At 46.7% G+C, this 25275-nt stretch overlaps 1 protein-coding gene across 1 annotated transcript in view; it reads right to left on the bottom strand.

The window, feature by feature from the left end:
• Window positions 1–1077: 1077 nt before the first annotated feature.
• CACNG4 (calcium voltage-gated channel auxiliary subunit gamma 4) overlaps window positions 1078–25275 on the bottom strand; it is a 40787-nt gene continuing 16589 nt past the window's right edge. The window contains exons 2-4 of the mRNA XM_058852575.1: window positions 9251–9334; window positions 3495–3635; window positions 1078–2648 (exon numbers count right to left, since the gene is read on the bottom strand). Coding sequence (XP_058708558.1) covers window positions 2110–2648; window positions 3495–3635; window positions 9251–9334 — 764 coding nt within the window. The 3' untranslated portion in view covers window positions 1078–2109. The remainder of the gene's footprint in view (window positions 2649–3494; window positions 3636–9250; window positions 9335–25275) is intronic.

Here is a 25275-nt window from a genome sequence, read left to right as displayed (position 1 = left end):
TGTGTTGATACAGAAAGTAGCACAACATTTTCTACTTTTAAATCGTTCCCATCACTCCATTCGCTTTAGCTCTCAGAGTTCAGAGGTTTGAAAAAAGGATCCCAGCGGAGTTTTAACCTGAATGGAAACTCTTAATGAGCAGGGATGAAGGCTCCAACCCACCCCTGCCAAAATAATGATGTGGCTGTGCCAGGCTGAGGGCCAGGCAGAGCTTAACAGTGACCAGGGGAAGACTCTCGCTTAAAATTGAGATTTGTGTCTTGGTTCTTGCAAGGAGAGAGGCTTGAGCAGGGTTTCTCTGGGGGAAAGAGGGGGTTCAACTTCCTTTTTGGGATGTTAAGGCAGCTTCTCCGGGATTTCCCTGGAGGACTTGGTTCTGCTAGCTGAAAGCCTCGTATCCAAACCACCACTGAGTCTCTGGCTCTGGGGCCATCATAGGATAAATTAAGACTAAAGAGGTTTTAACAGTTTGGTTGAGATCTCCCACTACCAGTGACCCAAACTTTCAAAATTTTGGATTTTTTCTTGTCTAATCTTCTTCTAGCGAAGATTTTCTGGGCAAAGATGATGGGGATATTCAAAGGAATCTACAGGAACTAGATGCTCCTCTCTCACTGCATCTAATTCACATGAGGGGAATCGGGCACCTCATTCTCATATGGCTTGGTCGAGTGGTCACTAAAATCAGCATGAGTACTATTAAATTAAATTACCTTTGAGTCAGGGCCTCGAGCTTTGAGATCCAAGCCTAAGTGTAAAAACTGAAAGCAGGAATTTCTAAGAGAAAAAAAAAAAAAATAATTTCAGACTCTTTTAGAAACATACAGAAGCAAAGGGTACAAATTAGTTCCCTCCTTACGTGATGCATAGAGTTTGCTGTGGGCTCTCTGCACGTAAGTCATCATTACAAAATAAATTAAATTAGGTCGAACCACCATTTCCATCTAAAAGCAACTATACCTTGCACCATGCGGCACTTAATTCATAATAAAAAGAGTTTAATAAATATCTCATAAACGGTGATTAATTTTTTCTTTTTTTTTTTCTTTTTTTTTTTTTTTTCTTTTTCTTTTTTTGTTCTGTTTTAAAAAATACAAAGTTGTCATCTGCTCTGTTAACACTCTGCTCCCGTTGCTGCGGGAAGTTTCGCCAGTCCGGGCGCGTTCTCTTCTCGTTGCTCGGAGATCTCTGTTTCCAGTAGCGTTAGTGTTGCACTTGTGAAGCAGTAAGGAAATCAGGAGCGCGGTCGCGGGGCTCAGCCCTGCTCCCCGCCGCGCTCTGGGAAGTCTCCAGGGGCTCCTGACAGCCAGCACTCAGCACCTTGCCGGATCAGGCACTAGGGCTCGTCGAAATGAGAATTCAAGTTTTCTAAACGTTAGGCAAGAAATGATATTTGCAAATATGCTCAAGTCCCACCTATTTTATCTTTTTTCCCTTTCTAGGTGTTTCAAGACGCACCCACCCTCTGCTCCTCGGCCTGCTTTGCCCCAAGGGATGCCTTAGCCCAGGAATGGGAGATCCCCTTCCCACCCCATCAGGGAGTCTGTAATGCTCAGTACGTGGGTGCTCCACGGTTTCAGTGGCACAGGTCAGTTTTAGAAAGTGTTGCCTTCAAAAATATTTTCTTTTTTTTCTTTTTTTTTTTTTTTTTTGAAAGAGGCAAAGCTTACGCCGTGTCGAAGGAAAGTGGCTCACTTGATGAGTAGTTCATTTTCATCCTTGGGCTTGGTTATAAATTATATTTGCAAGTTTGTATTAAGGGATCTCTATATTAGAAAAAAAAAAAAAGTACAACAATTTTTCTGTAATCCTTTAAAACACACTGGTGGCCAGTCCTTTGCAGTTTCTCCAAGACTGTGTACACACTACAAAAGTGCAGGAACATGAACTGCCTTCATCTTGTGACACCAAGAACGGAAATAAACAAACTCCAAATAGCTTCAAAAAAAGCTACGAGCGTGTAAATATCTTTATGTTGGTCCAGAGGGTCTCCACTCGCTACCTCAACACATGCCACAATTAAAGAGGTGAGAGGGTATTTTAACATCGCTCCTGACAGATCCATTCTGTTTGGGCATCTCTTCAAAAAGCACGAGGAAGGAAGGTGCTTCAAACAGGCGTCGTTCTCCTGTTGACCATGTTGACGTGGAGTCCTTCCTTAAATTCCTTCTGGAGGAAGTTGTGGACCTGCAGGAAACTGGCTTCTTGGTCTGCGTTGTAGCTGGCAGCCGTGGTAACCTTCAGAGGCTCCCTGGAAAGGGTGTACATGGAAATTTCGTTCATGGGGATGGTGCCTGCTATCTTCATGCCAACCGGAGAAATGTCCCTGGATGGAGAAGGCTCCGTGGATCGGGAGCTGGATCTGGACCTCCTCCTCCTGTACCTATAGCTTGGCATCCTGGCATAGGGAGAACTGGAAGAAGTCTTAAGGAATTCCCTCTTGGTCTTAAACCTCAGCTCTTTGTTCTTCTCAATATAAATGTTCACAGCCAGAACGCCGATGGTTTCGGCCACAATAAAAGACAAGGCTCCAAAATAAAAAGACCAACCATAGTTGTAATGGTTCTTTTTGTCCTCATCTCGCTTGTCACTTGGGTCACCTGCATTGCTCGATATGTAGACAATGATCCCTATGATATTACTTAGACCTAGAGGAAGAAAACCAGAAGTCAGTGGTTATGTGGCTGGGGAGATAAAATTCAAGCTGTGTTACTTTCTGGACCTGAATTCTGGACCTGGTTCTAAGACTGGGACAAGGAAATTTCACAGCATTTATTTACTCTTATATTTATCTCACGGATTCATTTATTCCTGAAAAACAACCAATAGATCAACACACAGGTCACGTGTGCTCACATGGATCCCAAAATACTCAGCAGGACTTTTCCCCATCTCTTCATGGCCACAGTGGAAAAGCAGCAGCATGTGGGAGCTCGCTAATATTGTGAGTGGGATTCTAACATCCAGAGGAATGATAAAAATACATTTGGAGCTCAGGGCTATGGCTGTTCACCTTGATCAAGATAAGTTCTTTTCCACCTTGCTGAATTTTCATCTAAATGCAGCATGCTTCATGCAGGCTGCAGGGAGAGCTATTAACAATGGGGCTGACTCTCTCAGATGTTTCTAGTGTGAAAAACGGGCTTACCTATCAGAGGTGAGTGTTTTCTGCCTTCATATTATAAAAAAAGGCCCTAGGTATAAGAGATCCCTAATTCATCTAATGTTTAATACATTTTAAATAGTGTAAAACATGCTTGTTACTGAGTTTCACTTCCTTCTGCAGGAAAACCAAAAGCTTTTCTAGACTATACTTTTTTTGTGGGGCTTCAGGAGCATAATTTTGTCTTGAGAAATTTGTCTGGTGTGGTGTTGTTAATGCCCTCAGTCCAGGAAAGGGGTGCAGGAAAAGCACTGCCAAGGAGCTTTTCCAGAGTCTTTTCCAGCTGAAAAAAGGCAGCACTTCTTAAGAACTCAATTTAAACAGAACATACCTGCTGCAACAAAGAGAATCCCAGCGCTGAGAATAATGTTGTTTTTGCTGTTGTAAATCCTTCCTGCTCCGATACAGAGCCCTCCCAGCAACAGCAAAATTGTGCTTAGGATGGGGAACACGCTGGAGGCACGGACGATGCCTGGAGGGAGACAGGTAGGAAGGGAAGACAAATCATTTCAGGTGCCTCCTTGGGTTGCAAGTGTGCAGATTAGTCTCAAACCCCCTGTTTTTTTTCCTAAAATTGTTAAGAAGAATGTTTTAATAGAACCAGAGAATTGTTAAGGTTGAAAAAGACCTTTAAGATCATCAAATCCAACAGCACCTCCACCATGCTTATCACTAAACCATGTCCTTGAGTGCCAGCCACATCCACACATTTTTTGAACACACCCAGGGATGCCTGTTCCAGTGTTTCATAACCCTCTCACTGAAGAAATTTTTCCTAATATCTAATCTATTATCATTTTTTATTCCTTTTCGCTAGAATTATCACTGATTCTTCATTTTTGGGCATGTTTTTTGGACGATGAAACCATGAGGTGTGACACAAACTCTCAATGAGTGGCTTCAATCTTTTGAGCTTTCTCCCAGGAAGTCCAGCATTATTGCCATTTTCTGATGCCACTGTGTGCAGAACATTTCTGGCTAAGCACGAGATAAGTGACAGTAAGACCCAGCATCACGCAGGGAGCAGCAGTGAAAAATTCATGAGCTGGCTATGAACCCTACAACGTTTGGGACAGCTGGAGCAGACAGATCTGTTCCGTGGTGCACACACAAGGTGAGCAAATTACAGCTCTTGAAGTCAGCAGCATCCATGTTGCCAGCAAGCACGGCTAATAACCCCTTTTTCTTTTGCTGGATATTAAGGACATCGAAACCTTTCAGATTTCTAAGGAAGGAATTTTAACAAGTGTGTCTTAGATGTTTGTGTTTAGTTTCCTGACAGCAAAGCAGTCATTTAAAATTCTGCATGCTTCAGTCCATTCATCAGCATATAAAACCCCCCACAAAAATATTAAAACACCACTTCAAGCCAGCTTTCAAAGTCAGGCCACAACAAGACAGAGCAGCAATCGACAGGGAAGCGGCAGTGAGCGAACAAAAGGGCTGAGAAAAAATAAACAAGCATGAGAAAAGAGATGTCTGCATTGTAAAAACCAAAGGGGTAAAAGCTGGCAGGGGTTCCTGAAAGGCAGAGTGAGGAACTGAGTTTTATTGCTGTAGAGAGAGGATTTATTTTTTGAAGAAGGGGATGTAAAGTGCTGAATGCTGCTGTGGAAAATGGGATCACCCCGAAGCTGGGGAAAGGAGAGGGCACGGAGGGGAGCCCTGGCGGAGCGAGGGGTGCAGGGCTGGGGGATCCCAAGGCGAGGGAGAGTCAGAGGCTGCTGGAAACCTCCCAACAGATGGGGAGGCCACGGGCCAGGGCTCGGTGGGTGCAGAGGAGCCATCTGGGCAGCTGTGCTCTCTCGGGGTGCATCCTCCTGGCCGCCACGCAGGGCCAGCAGAGCCCGCGTCCCCGGCAGAAATGGACAGATGTTCCAGCTGCCGCTTTCTCTTCTCGCTGTCCATGGCCGCGGCGTTCCCGACTCAGTGAATCGCTTCCCAGCGATTCTGGTGACAGAACTGGTGTTCCTCCCCGGGCTGTGGAAGGGACAGGGCTGGGGGTTCAGACACAAACCCAAAAACACGGTGCCCGCCTGGGAAGCTTCTGCACCAGCGAGAAAAGTCCATCCTTTCCCAAACCGGCAGCGTGGCTGCACGTGTCCTTCACAGATGGGGCATCTTCCAGGCGGATCTGAAGCCGGTCCAGGCGGGTGCATTGCTATTCAGACAGCGTCTGGCAGGAACTGCCAAATCCGACTGATGCGAGTGGGTGTAAGGTCTCTGCTCAAAGCCTGCTGAGAGCTGAGAGCCTGTTCGCTTGTCGTGAGTGGATCCCCACGTGTGTGGTATGAATTAGCAGCACTTTGGCTTTTGGGTCAGTTTTTTCAGTCAAGTGTTAGAAAAAGATTCAAAGTCAGCCTCTGCTGCTGGACATTAAGGCATCCGAATTTTCTGTCTGTCTTTGTCCCCTGGCTAAAGGCCTAAAATGTCCTGTGGTCCATCCTTTCTGGATATTGTTTCCTTCACTTTATGGTCATGCTGTTTATAATGATTTCAGTTAAATCAAAGAGCTTTCCCGAAGTGCTTCAGTGATATCATTGGAAGGAACTTGTCAGACGTACCAAATATAGGGGGTGGATTGTTCTATGTGTGTTAATAATCTCCAGTAATAATTTTTCTATATTGGGTAATTAATGCAAAGAGAAACAAAACACACAGTGTTCCCTTCCTGAAAAATTCCACAGCATATTTTTCTCTTACAATGTGTACTTTTAGCTCTGAAGTTTCAAAGGAAGCTCATAAGGTACCACGTAGAATTTACATATGTCTCCTGATACTGGTAATAAAATGACAGCGCATCAAAAAACATTAAGGCAATCTGGTTTTTGCTTTCTCCCTGGCTTTTCTGCCCCCCCCTTGTTTACCGTCCTGTCGCTTTGCATCGCCTGCTGTGCTCCGCTATGTATGGTGACACCTCCTTCGGTGGAGCCGCGGAGCTGCTCCTCCCCATGGGGCTGCAAACCCTGCTCGGCTCGGGCTTTTCATCTCCAGAAAGGCAGGAGCCCAGGGAATGGCTTTGGAAAGAGGATGCTCCAGCATGCAGGGAGGAAGGGCATGAAAGTGTAGAGATGCCCCTGGAGCAGGGTCCCCCTGCTCAGAGCAGCAGAGCCCCGACATCCCCGGTGTGGATGAGATTCCCCTTCTGCAAAGGGAGAGGTGCCTGAGCTTCGTGAGATGCTGGGTGGGAGCAGCTCGGGTTTTGTGTGCCCGGAGGATGCGGGAGAGGAGGGAAGCAGGAGACAGGGAAGCAGGAGATGAGGGAAGCAGGAGATGAGGGAAGCAGGAGACAGGGAAGCAGGAGATGAGGGAAGCAGGAGATGAGGGAAGCAGGAGATAGGGAAGCAGGAGACAGGGAAGCAGAAGATGAGGGAAGCAGGAGACAGACAGGGAAGCAGGAGACAGACAGGGAAGCAGGAGACAGACAGGGAAGCAGGAGACAGGGAAGCAGGAGACAGGGAAGCAGAAGATGAGGGAAGCAGGAGATGAGGGAAGCAGAAGATGAGGGAAGCAGGAGATGAGGAAAGCAAGAGACAGGGAAGCAGGAGACAGACAGGGAAGCAGGAGATGAGGGAAGCAGGAGATGAGGGAAGCAGGAGATGAGGGAAGCAGGAGATGAGGGAAGCAGAAGACAGACAGGGAAGCAGGAGATGAGGGAAGCAGGAGATGAGGGAAGCAGAAGACAGACAGGGAAGCAGGAGATGAGGGAAGCAGGAGTCGAGGGAAGCTGGGGCGCGTTTGCCGCTGGGGATGCGGTGGCAGCCCGAGGACCGCGGGGCTCTCCGTGCTGGCACTGGGACATCTGCTGCTCGCTGGGGCCCTGCTCAGGCATGTGAGGGGGATTTTTTTAGACACACAGATGGGCGTGTGTTGCCACGGGGAAGGTTCAACAGGAAGGGTCTTGTCTGAGCTCCTCTGCACGTGTCAGCTTGTCACCGCGCTGGCGTTCGCTTGGTTTCGCAGGGAGCAGCTTGAACACCAAAGGGCAAAATCCAGACTCCTGCCTCTACCCACTCCCTAGACCAAAGTCTCCCAAAATCAGTCATTTTTGTCACTGATTTCCATGGGGTTTTGAACCAGGGCTCCATCCTGCTAGCACTAGTGTTTGCATTTCTCTGAAACCCAAATTAAATTGAGGACTGTAGAAGAGGCTGAGACCCCTCACGCTGCTCTTTCAGGAGCACGAAATACATGAGTCTGGGTGCCTTTGTCTAAGCCAGGCAGGGAAAATAAATATGAGTCTCAACATGTCCCTCTGAGAAACTGTGCCAAGAAATGGCCAGAAATAGTGGAGAATGATATGGAGCCAGTAGACTGCAAAGGTGTTGCAGAGGGCAAAAACAGGATGGAAGCTCTCACGTCCCTTTGAAAGAGGATGCAAATATCCTCCTGTCTTAGACAATGATTTGGTCCCTATTACATATAGGTATGAGCTCATCTCCTCTGGATTTAGACACGTAACCTTTCAGTAATCTCTAAATCAACTCTATGCATGGGAAACTGCAGTTTCCTCTTATGAAAGTTAAAGCCAAGGAGCCTTATCTCCGTGCAGACTCTGTGAGGTGAGCTCTGCTCTGTGGGGGAGACTGGAGGCTGATTTTGCACAAGACATAAAGGGCTGGACCAACTTGTTTTTAAATCTGTACTTAGTCACTGTTGCAAACAGCTTTTAGGAACACCCGTCACAAGCACACTTACAAACAATTTACCAGTCTCATGTCTTAGCGTGGAGCTGGAGACTGTTTTTCCCAGTTCTCACTTTTCTCCATATAAAGAAGGCATAATGTGCTTTTATCAAGATGCTACTTAGTTCCTTTTTCCTTTTACTAATGATGTTTGTTTCCTAAAGCTGACTTGGCATCAATTTAACATTAGTTCCAAGGCTTTGTATGAAAGATAAATGCAGCTGTGCTCACACTCTGCCTTTGCCTGAGCTCTGAAATCGTGTCACCCGGGTGCCATGACTGATCTAAATCGACAAGAGCAAAGAGGAAAAAAACATCTGGGTTTTCTGGTGAGGCAAACTTTTTGGAGATTTTTTTCCTTCTTCGTGTCTTAGCAACTAGAAGTTGTTGCCCAGAAGTGAGCAGAAGGGCAGAGTGGCTCTCTAAGTGGTGTTTCAGGTAATTAATATTGTAATTGAGGAGTTCTCTGCTTTGCCAGCAGCGTTTTTCTCTGCTCCCTGATTCCCCAACACCTTGTGAGCTGCAGTTCCTCTCCCTGGTAAAGGGCACTGCTTTCAGCTTGGCTGCTCAGCTCTTTTGTTCAGAAGGAACAACAAAGCAAGGAGTCCTCTGGGGAAGGGGAATCTAACTCCAGCTTTGCAGGTTTTGTGGTTGGGTTCCAAGATTTGCCATCAGCTGAGAGAACGGTCACGTGGAGGGGATGAAACAACTGCCCTTATTTCAAGCACCAGGTTGGTGGGTGAAATCCCTTCTGGGGGGAATTACATGCCAGCATGGAGCAGCAGTGGCTGGCCAGGCAGGGAAGCCACAGCCCCTGTTCATGCTGGGAATTTGCTGTTAGCTGCAGAAATTCCAGCTTCCTTCCCCCAGTGCAGTCATTCATTTCACTTCAGGGGGAGGTGGCTCACCAGCTGCAAAGGCTGAGGCTTGAGTTAGGGTTGGGTTTAAGCATTTGGTAAAGCTCTTAATGGGCTGGAACCCACTCCTCAAACCTGTTTTGTTACACTAGCCCTGTAAATGCTCCCTCTGTAAAATATCCTCACCAATCTGGGCACAATAGCTGTAGTTTTCATTTGAAAATGTGTCAGAGGATGTTTAGCAATCGGCACCAAAATTGTGAGCATTCCCCTGGCTGAAGGAAACCCTTGGAAAAAAATCCTTGAAACCCCATGGCAAGAGGGTTGGAACTAGATGGTCTTTAAGGTCCCTTCCAGCACAAACCATTCCAGGATTCAGTGAAGTGGGGTCCCCAAGGGTGATGTTGTGTCAGCTGCAGCGTGAACCGGACATGTGCCACCACGGGGCTGTGCAGAGAGTAAAACTGGGGCTGCTCTCTGCAGAAGAGAAACCCAGGGAAGCCCCTGTGGCCACATCTTTGTGTCAGGTATCCCTGCTCACTTACGGAGAAGGTACTCTGAGCTGTCGTGGTCGTAGTCGTTGTCTTCAGGGAAGTGGTTGATCCGGAAACAATGTCCTTTGTAGATTCCTAAATGGAAACAAAGCAAACAGAACCCATAAGGAACAGAAGCAGGTAAATGTGCTTTTTTTTTAATCCTGTCAAGAAACCATCTCTAAAGTCATGAATTTTGGGCAGATTGGGCTGAGGGAAGGGACAGCCAGGATTCCCGGGCTCTTTCCTTCAGCCACTTATATCGTTCTCTTGAGTTTTTTAATCTCTAAGTGCTTCACTTTATCAGCGCTGTGCTTATCTTGCAAGCATACTGAGTTTGCAAAGCTTCTTTTTGTTCCCAGAGTGGCTGTCAGGCTGGGTCCCTGCTCCATGGCTGGGGCTCCCAGTGCCAATCTCGCTGCCATCACCCTTCCCATCTCATCCCAGTGAAGTGCAGCCTTCCCTTATCAGAGCTGCTGAATTGTCTGAGCCTCTTCAATTACTCTCTAGGCTGTGAAAACAAGTCCATAAATCTCTTCCTGCTTCAGTTTAAGCCCGTATATCCCACTCGAGGTTGGCTCTGCTTTTAATGGCATATTTGTTTAGCTAACTGGGAGCCTGTGCAGTAAAGTCAGGGCACAGTGTGCACTCCTGATCCCTGGAGGGACAACACCAGAGCTGGCTGGACAAACCCCCCGCTCATCTCAGCACTTTTTCCATGCAGGAAAAGCTGTCCATGAGCATTTTGTGCTCTTTCCTATCACAGTTATCCATAGTCTGAGCTGCAGTTGGGTTGCTGTGGCACAGGGAGCTACACGGGGACCTCTCCCCAGAGAGCTTCCTGCAGGAGTGAGCCCTGGGCTGTGATTGTGCCGTGCTGCTTTCATTATTCATTAAGCAGCGCTCTCCTGCTCGGGAACACATCACCCAGGCTGAGTTATCCCTGCACAGGAGTCTCGGTGCTTCCAGCTTGAGCTGGCAGAAGGATTTAAAACCCATCAGTTAATACTACTTTAACAGAAGCACAGCTGCAGTCTGTAGGATATAAATGTGGATTTATTTCACTACCTATTACCAATGATTACAAAGATCTCAAAAGAATTACTAATCCGGAGGATTTAAATTGCACCCTGTGAGTGTCAACCGCAGGTTTGCTACTACAGCGCATTTAATTCTTCCAGTAAATGATGTATCAGCTCTAATTGCAGCAACGGCTCAGGCTTTCTCTGCACAGCACTTCAAAGGCTGGCAACAAGATGTAAGTGGCTCATGTCACATCTGGAAGTGACACACCTGTCCTGGCTGCCAGGTGGGGAGAGCACTTCAGCTGGGCTGGCTGCTGCTGAGCATCCTTGTGCTGGCCAGCACAGGGGCTGCTGCTCCTCGTGAATCTTGGGCAAGGTAAAACTCAGATTTTAAAGATCCCAGTGCTTATTTTCATGGCAGTTCACACAATGGAACTGAATCACCTCCAGCATTACAGAACTTCTGAGATTGGATGGTCATTTCATTGAGTCTCTGCATTAAGGTGTGTAATTTACAGGCAATACAGTCAGAGTGTGGTTTTTGTCTTTTCTATTTATTAAGGAAAAAAAAATCTAACAAATTTTTCCCATCCTAATTTCCTGTGGAAATAGGCTTTTCAATGACTGTGCTTGTGTGTGTATGGGTGGGGCCATCTCTCAGTCTGTACACACTTCTCTGTAGGTATCATATTCTGCATCCTTCTCACACTGAGAGAAATCAGGGTTAGGGAGGATACTGGGATGAAATTCCTCAGAGAAGCTGGGGCTGCCCCATCCCTGGAAGTGTCCAAGGCCAGGCTGGAAGGGGCAGCCTGGGATAGTGGAAGGAGTGGGTAGAACTGGGTGAGCTCTAAGGTCCCTTTGAACCCAAAGCATTCTACAATTCTCCAATAAACCTTAGTGTAATTGGTTGAATTTATCCAGAGCTGATATAGAAATAGAAATATCTGTGGGCAGACAGGGAGATGCCTGAAGGAAAGGGCTCTGTGTCCCCACCACGGGCTCCTTCTGCACGTTCACAGAGTGGACGTGGCAACAGCCCAAACAAACACCTCAGTTCCAGAAACTGAGCACGAGAAGGCTGCAAGACTGAAACGTTCTCAAAGCCTCTTGTGCTGCAGCACTGATGGACTGATGGAGGGGTTTGGGCTCTGTAAAATGGCTCAACATAATTAAACTGCTGAGTGAAATGGGCCCCTCAGCAGAACTTTGACTGAGGCCATGAAGCCATTCCTTCCACTGCAGGGCTGGAATGCACCAGCAGGACAGCACTGATGAGACCTTCATTTCCTGGCTCTTATATTTAGAGCCTTTCACATGAAAGAGTACTAGCAAGACTAGCAGAGGTAAAAAACAGGATAATCACCTCCCCTCACCACCACAAAAAAAAAATCTGGATGAACCTGAGAGTTTGTTTGTATTGTTAGTTTTTAGGAATACTGGGATTGGTAATTTTTAATTGGTCATTATTTATCTGGCTAAATTATTAAAGAAATAGCAAATGACTGTGAAATTTGGATCTGTATCAAAGCCTAGGAATCCAAAATATTCTCCCCAGTATTTTTTATGTAGTTCAGACCAGAGATACTGGTAAAGGATCCTCTCCAGTGTCTGTGATGTTTGATAGCTAATAACAGCAGCAGACTGAATAACTTTTTTCTATAAACTTAACAAGTGCAATGTAATTTAGCAACAGCTTATTAAACTCTCAGTGAGGCTTGAAGTTGCTATCAAGAACTCTGGTGATCTGCAGGGTATTGAGGCCTCTTTCAATCCACAGAGTATCTGAAATAAAGGCTTGCCAGGAAAAGTAACAATACCTCTTTTCTTCATAATGATGCAGTTTGAAACTCAGATTTGGCAAAAATTAAAACTAGCTGGAGAAGTGGTCAGCTCTAAAAGCACAACAGCAGAGTCTGAGTGGTATTTATACATGAAAAATAAAAACAAAGCAAAGCTGGAATTTGGTGGAATACTCATGTCCATGCCCTGGCATGTAAAGCAACGCAAAAAGAATAAAAGTCATGGAATGGCAGAGGTGGCAGAAAAGGAAATGCCTCAATTAAACTCATTAAGAACCACCCTGCAAGTATCTGCACAAGGACAGAGCTCCTTGAAGCTCTCTTCCAAGGCTGCTCAGGAGCTCCCTTGGAGGAATGTGCAGGTGCCACAGGTCCACACTCACTGAAGCACACAAAGCCATTCCCCACCCCAGCAGGGGATGTGGGAGAGAGATTTTCTTCCTTGCTTGAGTTTGGGGATACAGTCCCTTATATCCTTGGGGGAGGAAGATGGAATATTTAACTCCTACTGCTGTACCCACTAGAGAGAGATAAATAAACTGCGATCACTGCCTAACAGATACTAAAATATTGAGAAGCACTTCTGGATACCTCTTGAGAGTGAGATATAATATGCCACTGAGATTCTGTAAGTATTACTCTTTTCTTTGAATGATTACTGATATGTTTTTAATGATGCCTTTAGAAATACAAATATTAGAATACATTTTTTCCCCTCATAATAACAATGACTTTGTTCTGAATTTTGAGCCAGGACTTCAGGATCTGCGTTAATGATAATGAAGAGATAAATTTTCTGAAGTGTTGTTGATGGTGTAAGAACAATTTTTTTCCACTGGTTGCAGCATACTTAGCTGGCATTTAGGAACTAAAAAGCATTTCTTACTTGGTTCTACTCGGTGTTCAAGGGCTTCTCTGGCAAGGTTAGTACTTCCCAATCTCACTAAGTGTTGTTCAGGCATCTATAATTAGAGTGTGATGTACTCGGATAACGTGATAAGGGAGGCAACTGTAGTGCCTAAGTGAAGATTAAGCTTTGTTTTGGGGTTTGAGATCTCAAACTACATAGAGGTTTCAACAGCAAATCAAAGTAGTGATCCCAAATTCTGATGACATGCTGCCTTCTCCTTGCTCTTTCTCAAATAATTCTTTAATAATCCTGCCTCTATCACTGCAGATTGTTCACTGGGTTTTTATTTTTTGATGACTGAGAGTGAAGGCTAATGCTTAGGATGCAAATGCTTATTAATTTGGTGGCCTTGCATTACATGATCCTGTTATTGTCTGCAGCATCAGCCATGTCTTTGAGAACAGCTGTTTCCTGTGGTTAGTGTTTGTCAAGGACAACATTCCCTGATGCCCTGGAAGTGTTTGCACAAATCAGCACTGGAAAACAGAGCCCTCAGATGTCTGACAATATTTGTCAATACAGGGCAGTACTTTTGTTTTCTCCCTGCCCTCATGCTGAAAACTCTACACAAGAAGCTCTTCCCGTAGCATTACTGCTCTGTTGTCATTTAAAATAGGTTTCCACCACTCCAGTCTCGAGCAGCTCTGCACAGAGGGCCCTGTCTGCGGGGGACTTCTGTCAATAGCAATTTTTGTCTCCCAGTGCTGAGCAGGCTTTACAGGAGGTGATATCCAATAGCAGTGGGAGACACTTGAGGAGAGAGGGGCTGAGCAGCTCCCTCCTTCCCCATCATCTTCTGCCAAGCCACTGCCCCATTAACTCTTTCAGCTGCCAGCCCTCCTTCAAGCAGAAAGCTCTGGCTTTGGGGACCTGGTAGAGAAACCTTTCTTGTTTTCTCATGAGACCAGCAGACATTTGTGATATCTTGGATCAAACCCTCCGCTGCCAACACGCCACATTCCTGCAGCTCTCAGCAGCTGAGGATCCTCGGAGCACACACATGCACACTATTAATAGTGAGAAGCAGGGGAATCTCCCAGAGGAGTGGCACTGGTGGGATGAGGGCTGTGAATGGCAGCTGCAGAAGTGGTCAAATACACCCACAGTCACCCACCCCAAACCCCCCACCCAGCAGCCAATTGCTTCCTGGCAGACTTCTGGGATGGTTTGGAGACATGGAATGAAATTATTTTCAGGATCATTTGACAGCAAGTGCTTGAGGAAACAGGGAATACAAGCTGCAAGGAGCTGACTGTATATTAAAAATAAGGCAATTAGTAAGATACCATGGGAAATTTGGACCAATGGTTCTGCTTGTTGCATCCATTCTGTGATTAAACACTGTGCCTCAGTTCCCATGCCGACTGTCAGCCTGATTTACTGCAACACATGAATATCTGAATGTTTAAATGACAAGTTTTCTGAATATATCAGCACAGAGAGGGCTGACTGACAGATAGCATCACAGACCACGAGGAAAGTGTGACAAGCAGAGTGGGGCTGTTGTAACAGAAGTTGCCTGAACACAGTGTCCATCCCAACACGTCGTGCCGGACTGGGTTTCCTTAATGGCATGGCTTTACACTTCCCTTGGACATCAGTGCAGAACCTCTATTTATAGTGAGTGAGAGCGTCTCAGTGCTGGACTCTGCCAGGGGAGAAGAGAAACAGTTGTGTATTTTTTCCTTAGGAGGATTTCTCTGCTGACAGGTTCTGAAGTGCTTTGCCGAGTGATTTGAGCAATAGCGAGCAAAGGAGATCAGACATGCCAAAAAATGTTCATCTCCACAAAAATATCTATCTGTGCACTGTGTTCATTTGTTTGATTTTCCACCAGTACAGCTCCCCTGTCTCACTGGGCTGACACCACAGCACACGCAGCTGCTGCCTTTGCTTTCTTCTTGTTCCTCTTGTCACAAAATAACTCTCGAGAAGAGGAATCCAGGGTGCACCTCTTACTTTCAAAACCTGCTCTGTGGTGCTGCTAGTGAAACAGGGGTTATTCCAGCCCTGAGCTCTCCCCTCAGACCACAAGGAACAGCATTAGATATTCTCCTGTAGCTTGGAACTTTCTGTGTTAAGCTGTCCCAAGTTTGATTATTTGTCTCCTGCTGGCTGCTGAGAGTTTCACAAGCCTGTCCTTAAGTTACTCCAATGAGCACAGATCCCATGAGCCTCTGCCTGGAGATGTTTAATGCTGTCATTATAAAAGAAATCATGAACTATTGATGCAGGTCATGTGCAAAACACACCTCATGTGAATTTGCTACTCCACAATGCTGCTGTGAGCCGCCTTCATCACTGTGCAGGATGGAGCCAGCAGAGGAAGAAGCCTCAGGAGGTTAAATACACATTTATTGGGTGTCTGCCTTTGAAAAAAGTTTGGCTGTTGTGAGAGCTGGAAACTTCAAAGCATAGGCTGGTTTTGAGACAGATTCTGTCTGACACCCTCGGAGTCCTGCCAGTCCTGGAAATTTGTCCATATGACAGTTTGTATTTTTGTTTCATCCTGAAGATGAATTTGATTAGGAGCACTGCTCATACCTGGGGTTACTGTCATATTTTGCCAGGGTAGGTCCTGTGTTCAGAAAATGCTGAGGACATAAAAAGAGTAGGAGTTTATTCCCATAACTGTGGGTCACCCTGGTGCCATAAACCAGCTGGGCAGGACAAGCTGCCCATGTGTGTCATGGTGAGGCCAAAGCAAATTCAGCTCAGCTGAGTCTTTAAAAGGAATTCATCCTTACTGCTAGCTATGTTGAGATTGTGAAAAAACAAATCTTTTATTTCACATATAGAAGTTCTTTCCTTCTTTCTCTATCTTTTCCTAACTCAGAACTCACTTGTTTCTCGTTACAGGGAGAGGAACTGCCTACTTTTGGGCCAGATTCTGATTTCCCTGTAGTGGACTCAAATCTCTCTCACCCAGTGATATCAGAATCTGGCCTACACCCTTTTGTTTGCTTTCCATCTACTTCCCGGGCAGAAAGAAAATTATTTTAAAATGTCGAAATGTATGAAATTTGCCCCACTTTCTTCCTTAGGAGCTGTCATCTCAAACAAACCCTTTGGGTTCTTCTTTTGATCTATTTTCAATTGTCTGGTGGGCAAAGCAAAACTCCTCCTCAAGTCTCTTATTTCCTTATCTTCTGCTGTGACATGAATTTCCCCTTTTTCCAGTCCTCCCCCTCCGCTGCCTACAGACCTTCCGCTGCTCAGAGCTTCCCTCGGTGTCAGGTGAGGAGCAACCACTCAGGATTTGCTGCCTGCTTCCATTTTGCTCCTCTTTAAAGCTTTTAAAGGCAGAACACCTTTCCTGGTGTGCTCAGCACCTCGGGAGGGCTCTGAGGAGCTGGAGGAGATGTGGGAGCAGCTGCTGCTGCTGCCCACGCACTGCAGAGGAGCTGGGGCTGGCAGGGAGCTCTCGCCTGGCCTTTATTTAGTGCTCCCCACTCCTCTCCAGTGTGCCAGAAGTTTTTTTCCAGGAACAGGTCTTGGTTTACCTTGTCTTTTCACGTGCTCACTCCATTCTCTTACCTGCATGTCGTAAGTGCTCCCTCCTGTGTTTCTCGTAGAGCTTCTGTGAGAGAAGAGACTGTCTTACACCACCACTCTCCAGCACCTAGAATATTCTGATCTGCTTTTCCCAACTTTCCTGCACTGTGTCAGACCTTGATGTGACTCCCTTTTGCTGCCTGCAGGTTCTCCCTGGTGCTCCTGGACCAGGCCCTCTGTTGGAGGCTGAGGCTGCTCACAGCCCCTGCTTCCACCACATCCCCAGACCGAGGCCGTGCTGCCCTGCTCCTCGCATTGCTCTCTCTGCAGAGGTCTCAGACTGCAGTGGAGATCATGCCTGGCATGGCTGAGGAGCCACCTCCAGTGGCCTGAGTGCCAATTCCAGAGCTGCAAATAGTGACTGGAGAGGTTCCTGCTGGGACACTTCGACCTTCATGTCACAACCACCCCTTTTTGAACACTCCTGAGCTTCCTGTGGCCTTGGCTGATCTCCTGCAGATGCCAGGGGATGTTCACTGTTTCCCAGAGAAGCTGGCCCCATAGCAGAAGGTGTACCTTGCTTGGGTGTAATGAAATCCACTGTTCATGGAATGACAGAATGGTTTGGGTTGGAAGGGATCTTAAAGCTCATCTTGTCCCAAACCCCTGCCATGGGCAGGGGCACCTTCCACTATCCCAGCTTGCTCCAAGCCCTGTCCAACCTGGCCTTGAACACTTCCGTGGATGGAGCAACTCTGCTGTTGGGGACGGGTGGCTTCTAATTCTGGCAGGAAAAATTTTACTTTCTGAGCAAAATACTCTTTGTTATTCTGACGTTCTGCAATCCAGGATGCACCAAGCACAATTTTATACAGCCTGGTAAAGCATCTCCAGATTCTGGATCACCTACACCAGAAGATATCCCAGGAAACGCCTACAGAGGCTCAGTCACTTGTAATTCATGTGGAAAACACACAGCCTCAGCAGCTGACCTCCTGTTTTCAGCTGGGCAAATATAATCGGAGATGTTGTACATTTGTGTTTCTGTGTAAGAAATGACCAGATTCAGAAAAGATACTTTGCCAAAGACGCCTTTCAAATTCTATGACAGCCTTTTGTTCCATTATAAGATTTTGAGACCTTGAGTGATGTTAGAGAACCCGTGGCAGCAAAACTCATTTCCCAAAGATTCACCTCACCTGCACATCTGGGAGCTAATAAAACACATCAGAGTGTCTGGCTGCTGTCCTTTGAATTCTCTTCAGTCATTACAAAACTGCTGCCAAAAGTACGAAGTGTCCTTGTGCTACCACAGTGAATACCAATGGTACCAGGGAAACGCAGGGCAGCGGCAGAGGAGGGGACAGTTGTGTGTTACCTGTTGGTTTAGGCTACTCAGTTTCCAGTTTCTTCAAATGTTTGCCTCATAAACCAGCATTCTGGCTGTGGAATTCACGACTGAGGTTATTCAGCAGTGCTCCTATCCCTTCCCAGCTGCCTTTCCTTGGCCAAGCAGCAGATAACGGAGCGTGCTGTGTAACTCCACGAGCCCTACTGATGGGTCTTCCCACTGCAGTTTGTAATTTTCTCCTTATCAGCCACATCCTCTGGTGCTGCTGCTTGGATGGCGAAGTGGGGCAAGATTCAGGGGGGTCTGTTTTAGTCTCTTTTGCTGTTCCTTTTTACGGAGCTTATTGAGGGAATGACTCTGTGTTTTCTAGGGAGGAAGACTGACAAACTTCCAGCCCTGATGTTCAGCTTGCGTTTTGTAAATCAACTGCACAGGGAAATAGGGGCAATTCCTCAGCCTGGGTGTGACATGGTTGTTTTGGGGCAACACTGGTGATGCTGTTTGAGGAACATTTTCAAGTCAGACACAAAGTCATCCCTGCCACGGTGAGCGTTCTCATGCCTGGCTCAGTCCCAAGAAGCTGTCAACATTTCTAGTTTGTCGTGGGGTTGTTAACTCACTTCTCTGTGTCTGCTTTTCTCTCCACCACCACGGCCCACACTCGCTGTGTTCTGCCTTCACACCTCGTCTCGTCCTGCATCTCCTGCCACAGTCCTTTATCCCGGCAGCCCAGAAGTTTGTCTCACCACTCACTTCCATATTTTGCTCTGCTGCCACTTTGCTGAGGCTGTTTCTGGGTGGCTGATATAATCCTCCTCGTCCTTTTAAAGTGAATTTGGAACTTGGATAGAAACTTCCATTAGAATTCTGTAGTTGGCTTTTCTACCTTAGCTAAAATTAGTCTAACAGTTGAGGAGCTGGTGTTGGCTTCTTAGGTGAGAGCCTTCATCCATCAGAGCCCTGAACTGAGAGTCATCCTCAGATGAGCTTCCAGCTCTTACTTACATTCTGGCTCCAAACACCTTAATTTAAAGAGGTACTTTAGTAACTGGCAGTGCTTTTGGCACAGTATATCAGAGACTGTGAATGGCCCCACAGTGACCATCACCGCTCCAACACCTCAGTGCGGGAAATGAACGGTGCTGGCCTCAATCTAGCCAGGATTTGGACCAAAATCTGTTTTTTTTTCCCCAGTATTCTTGACCCTGACATAGATTCAGCGGTGCAGAGACTGCTCATGCAGGGAGGCTGCTGCCAGTCCACCAGTTACTGGGAGAGGGCTGAAGTGCCAAACCGGCTGCAGTTCTGAGAACAGGTCCTCGTTTTGCCTGGTGAAGTTCATATGATGCAAAGTGACAAATCATGTTTATTTTCACTATGTCAAATGATGCCTTTTTCCTGCATCTACGCAATTGGAATCAAGTTTCCCTTAAGGGGCAGTTTGGTTTTTATCCATATGGTTTCCCTTCCTTTGGTAAGTCATCAGTTCTCCCTCATTAACATGGTGATCAACCAGGGCTCGATGGCTTCACCTTTCAGGATCACAGCACACCTACACATCCTGTTCCATGGCTTGGCATTTCCTGGGGGTGGAATTCAAGGAAATGTCTCTTCAAAGTCTCTACTGAGTTTATAATTTGAGCCACTGTTGTGGTCACCTCTGGGGTGCTTCCTGAACTACCTGAAACAAACCCAGTGCAATGTGTGGTGCTTAATCCCCTTTTTTTTCCTGCCACTTTAACTTTCACACATGCATAACCTGCAGCTGCTGCCTTCCTATTCTTAATTTCTACTTTTAGACCCTCTCAAACTGCCATTTCCCCCCCAATTTTCTGAAACAATTTCATTTTACACCAGGCAAGGTTTGCAGCTGGCATGCAGCAGTTTAAGAAACAACTCTCCAGAACAAGGACCTGGGAAATCCTTGGGGATGTTTGGGATAACTCACACAGGGTGCACCTGGTGTCTTCTCTTCTGATGGAAAAACCTTCCAGATCTAGTCAGTAGAAAAAATTATTCATATTATTAATGGTTCATACTACTGATATTTTATTAATAAGGTGATGGTTCATATTATTGATTCAATCAATACTGAGAATTGATTACTGATGGTTCTGATTATTGATGGTGAGATCTCTTGGTGCAGCAGAAGCTTGCAAGGCACCAAATAATTACCTCTCTGCATTAAATGAGTTATTGTCAGCTCCAGTAGCAGGGAATGTCTCTAACCTGCTAGAGCTGAACTTTCTTTACAAACTTTCTTTTGGCTCATCCATACATCGCAAAGTTGGAGTTTTTAAATGGAAAAAGCATGAGGTTTACACTGGAAAGTAGTGATACAGGACCTTGCTAGTGAATTGATTAGGGATATGCAGGATATTTGGCACTCCTGGAATCTTGTAGTGATTCCACATCTCTTCAATCCAAGGAGATCCATCGTAAGATGATGGCATTTAAAGAAAGAGTTGGATACTGAAGAAGCAATAGGGAAATAACACTCCATAAATCATCTTAGCTGAAAGGAATGCTTGTAATGTGTCTGTCTTTGGAATGCAGTGACCTTGAGTTGGATCTCCATTCGTTTTGGAGCACACAAATGAGTCTTCCTGGTCTCCCTGCCAGCTTGTTGAGTTATACATAGAAGCGAAGCCTCTAGAGATTGATCATGCACAATCAGTGATGCGGGACAGAAACAAGGCAGATGACAACAGGGAATCTAAAGGTTGGGAGAAAGGGGTGGAACTGCCAAACCCTGCTGATGGCTGGATTTGGGAAAAGCAAGGCAAAGGTTTCAGTAATCATCTGCATGATGTATCAGTGCAAAAGACACTCCACCAGGAGAGATTAGTGCTGTGCACTATCGGGCTGAATACCCAGGGCTGATGTCTAACCTTGGGAACAAATAGCAGAGCAGCTTCCAGTGGGAAAAAACGAAAGGAACTAACGTATTTCACCATTGTTGAATCCTGGAAGGGAATATAAAGGCAGCATGTAGGATTTTAACTTGAATTAAGAGTTACTTCTGCCTCGGTTATTCCTGATTCCCAGCAGTGTATGCAACCTGAAAGGTGCTGCACCTTTGTGGAGGAAGGCTGAGAGCAATGTGAAAAAAGAGCAAAGGAGCAGGAAAAGAGCAAAGGAGCATTTTAGGGCAGAATGTGGAAGAATGGGAGGCAGTTCACAGAGGAGGAGGAAAAGAAGCTTGGAAGAAAGTGGGAGGGAGAGAAAGCTGAGGAGGAGATGGGAAGGGTGGGCAGAGGGTGGCTGGAGGTGAGCAGGGGGCCTGGGAGGAGAGCAGGGCTTGGCTGATTGGAGGGACCTGTGGAGATGGAGACCAGATTGTGACCCAGGTCCTCCCTGAGCAGCCCTGCCTGAATCCCAGCCTTTCCTGAATCCCAGCCCTGCCTGCATCCCATCCCAGCCCTGCCTACATCCCATCCCAGCCCTGCCTGCATCCCATCCCAGCCCTGCATGCATCCCATCCCAGCCCAGCCCACATCCCATCCCAGCCCTGCCTGCATCCCACCCCAGCACTGAGGAGCCACTGCTCCTTCCTGCCAGAAGGCAAAGGGATGCACAGCCACTGCCTGCAAATTAAAAGCCTTAAACCTTCTAATTCCCAGGACTTATTTAAATTATTACAGCCAACAAATGACCCAATATATAAAAATGGAGATGGCTACCAAACAGATCTGTTTAAATGAACACATGCAGAAGAGATTCCATTTGGCTCCTGCACCTGAAACTTCCTATTTCCTAATGCAAACTAAGCAGTGACAAATAAAAATGAGGCTGCAAAACCAGCATGACCTCTTTAAGCTTTAATTATTCATGAGAACTGTTTTCTTCTCTGCTGAGATTCAGAGCAACACATTTAAGCGGGTTCCTCTCAGGTTTATGGGAGACGTACGTTCCTCGTTACACCAGCTAATAAATGCAACTAAACACAATGACCCAACAATATTTGTAGAAACAGCATTTGGGAAAATGTGTTTAATGAATCAGAAGAGCCTTAATCTAGTCAGTCTTGAAAAGCAAAACATATCATGCAAAATTACAATGCACCAAAGCACAGACTCATAAATATTTCATTATCGAGATTTCTGAGTTTACTTTCAGTGTTTCAGGATTGGGTTTTACTATGAAATGTCTCTACCTGCACTGGGGAAGGACAGTGGTGCTGGGAACTTTGAGCAATCCAATTTAGAATCCCAGAATTTGCTTTAAATAATGTATCCGAGAGTCTCAGCCCTTACCATCACCAGGCACATCTGCCATTGTAACCAGAAATGCTCATTGCCTTCTCCTGTCCTGGGATGGCATGGAAGCAGCTGGGAATGTTTACAGCTGGGAGGAGAAAACCACAACATTTTCCTTTTGCTGGGAAGAGCAGCAAAGGGCAGCTCCCCCGTGCCTGGCTGTGGTGGCTCTTGTGCTGTGACTCCTGCTCCCTCAGCCCTTCATGTTTCTCCCTTGGATAACAACATCTTGGGGACCTGATTTCCCCCTGAGTTTTGAAAGCAGGGGAGGGCCAGTCTGTCACCCCTTTGGTGACACCACCCCTTTGGTGACACCTCCTGCCAGGTCCACATCAGGAGTCGGGCAGCAGCTCTGACCGCCCGGGAACGCTGCCATGCCCAGGGGAGATTTACAGCTCCTCTCCCCTTCAGACACCTCATCTGGCGTGATGCAGAGCTGACAGCTCCTCATTTCCACCTTGTGCAAGCTCCTCTTCCTCCTCAGGAGCCTGGGTGGGCTGTTTGTGCCCCTCAGGCTGAGTCCCCCAGGGCAGTGTCCCTGCCACGGCCCTGGCAGACGGGCAGAGGCAGCCAAAGGGCAGCTTTCCAAAACCCGCTTCACGGGGCCGTGCTCTGGTACTTACTCAATCTTTACAACTCACTGATATGCTGCCAATATATTTTTGCCAAGGAGACAAAAATACGTCTCTTCTTCCTACTCCCTCAGCCTATGAAAATTCTCAGTTGTGTGCGCGAAGAGACGCTCTGTGTGTGTATGTGTGTATATTTAGAGGGGGGAAAAATAGAGTTTCTGTTAACTTATTTTCCAGTTGAAAGTCTGCCTTGTAGCCAGGGAAGCACTGTTTTCATTGGTTATAACTTTGGGCAAAAAAGCCTTACTTTGTGCTGAGCAGAATCGGCAGTGAGGGCAGTGGGAAGTGGGAGCAAATCCTTTGACTTCTCCATGGCTCATGTTCTTTGCTCGAGGATGGATGCCTGGTGGTTTATGAATAATTTGGGGGATTTATGGGTTGATCAGCCCTGTATGAGCAAAGTTGCCTAATAATGGGCAAAGAAGAGAGGCATGATCCTTGTAGAGTGGTGGGGTTCAACTCCCCAAGGGCCAGAGAGACTCCAGGTATTTCACATATTAATTAAGACTTCCACCCAGCCAAGGTTTGGAATTCTAGCTTGGTTTTCTGAATGGTTGAGGTCCTTTAAAACCACCTGGTACAAAAAGGAGGGACTGAAGGCTTTTTCTAAGCTTCCCAGCAACTTAGTTCCAAAAAGGTATATTCCTTTTCCCTCCTTCCCCTCCCGTTCCCCCCAGACCTTGCATGACTTCAAGGCATCAAATGTTAATGAAAGTTTGCCAGGCTTCAAGGGCTGTGAAATGGAAGTTAAAAATCCTGCACTATAGAATGGCTCTAAAAATACTCAGTCATGTCGAAACATCACCCTGCTCCGGCAGCCCTCCTGCACCCAGGAGCATGCAGCAGGGCTTTCTCTCCCAAATAAGCTCTGGACAAAGTTTGCCCAGTGACTGTGGATTACTTCTGCTCTACAGCCTGGAATCACCGGGTTATGGCCGGCAAATACCTGCTGGAGAGGGAGGACGTGCGGCGTCACTGAGCTCCGGGAGGGATGGGCTGTGCACTCCTGCACTGCTGACTGCAGGGCTCAGAGAGGTGATGGCCAGCCCTGAGGATGAGCACAGCCCCAAACATCAGCCCTGTGGCTTGTGTCTGATGTCAGCCTGCTGTCCATGAACTCCTGAGCTCTTCAGTGCTGTTTGTTGGCCTGGGCGCTGGGGTTTGCAGGCTGAGCTTTGAGTTTTCAGGCACAGCATCACCCAAACTCCTCTGCAGAGCTGCTCCTGCAGGCTCTGGAGATGGAAAGCCATGCCCTCATGAGACATCAGCACTTTTCTGCAGCAGCTCCCCACAATCCCAACAGACATGGGCTGCTGACCTGCAAATGCTGGATATGCCAGGGGTTCCTTCACGGACTTCAGGGGGGCTCCAGCAGGGACAGTGCCATCCCCTTGTGCTTTAAATGTGCTTCTTCTTGGATTGTTTTTTTATTTTTCTTACAGTGTTCTCATGAGTGAGCACCTGGGAGCTGCTTTTCCCACACCACAGCCTCCTCTTCCTTCTCAGAGAAGTACAAAATCCTTTCTCCAGGTGAAGCAGACGAGGAGCCTGAGCCCCACGACCTGGATGGTGACTGGAAGCCCAATCCCAACAGGGAGTCTGAGCTGTTCCCATCTCAGGGAGGCTGTGACAGCTGCACCTCTGTGTCACTCAGCACCAGGAGCCCCTGCTCCTGGGGGACAGCACTCTGCCTTTGGCCTCCAGCCATTCCAAACTACACCTCAGACCTCAGGAAGATGTCTGGACCCAAGCCCTGGCTGTTCCCTGGTGACCCCTGCCCAGGAAGGGACCAGGGACACTCAGAGCGTGTCCCCAGCCCACAGCACCAGACCCAAGGTGGGGTGTGTGGTCCAGGTGTGTGCAGAAAGTTTTGTGTCCCCAGGCCTGGCCAGGCTGCCTGGCCATGCTCCAGCCCTGTGTGAACACATTGCACAGCCTCAAATCGCTATTTTTGAGCCAGTCACTAGAAATAATTCATGTATGTGCAAGTTAAAATTCTGCTTAAAAATTACCCTCTGCCTCAGAGACTTAAAACCTGAGACATCTACAGAAGCAGATGCTGAATTTCATTTTACAAAGTTCTTTCCAGTTGTTATGGTAAGCTTAGAACCTCATCCTGCATTTCTTCACTTTAAGGATCTTTTCTTCACTCAAATATCTCCAATTTTAGTGCTGGCAGGAGCACTAAAGTGCAAGTGTTGTGAAAAATCTGCCCCTTTTACTGGACTAGATAAAGTCCAGTATCACTGAGATCCATGGTATTTCTTAAAGCAAAAGCTGAAGTAATAAACACTCAACTTTTAAGGACTTAAAAATAAATTTCTGCCTATGTCAATAATTTATTTGATGGTACAAACCCAGGTTTTGGAAAGCTCAAGGTGTAGGTTTGTGTGTGTTAACTGTGAGCAACAGTGCAAAAGGAAAATGCTTTTTCATCCATATGAGCTTCTGTAAAGTGTGTTCTATTCTTAGGAGAGTAAACATAACACACAAAAAAATATGTAATCATTTAAACCTTGCAGGAAAAGAGGCAGGAGTGATGGGAACCTCTGAAATGATAAAT

This window comes from Poecile atricapillus, chromosome 17 (genome assembly GCF_030490865.1).
Source record: "Poecile atricapillus isolate bPoeAtr1 chromosome 17, bPoeAtr1.hap1, whole genome shotgun sequence".
Classification (NCBI taxonomy): Eukaryota; Metazoa; Chordata; class Aves; order Passeriformes; family Paridae; genus Poecile; species Poecile atricapillus.
Note: the sequence above shows the minus strand (reverse complement) of the source record. Positions and strands in the feature narration are given on the sequence as shown.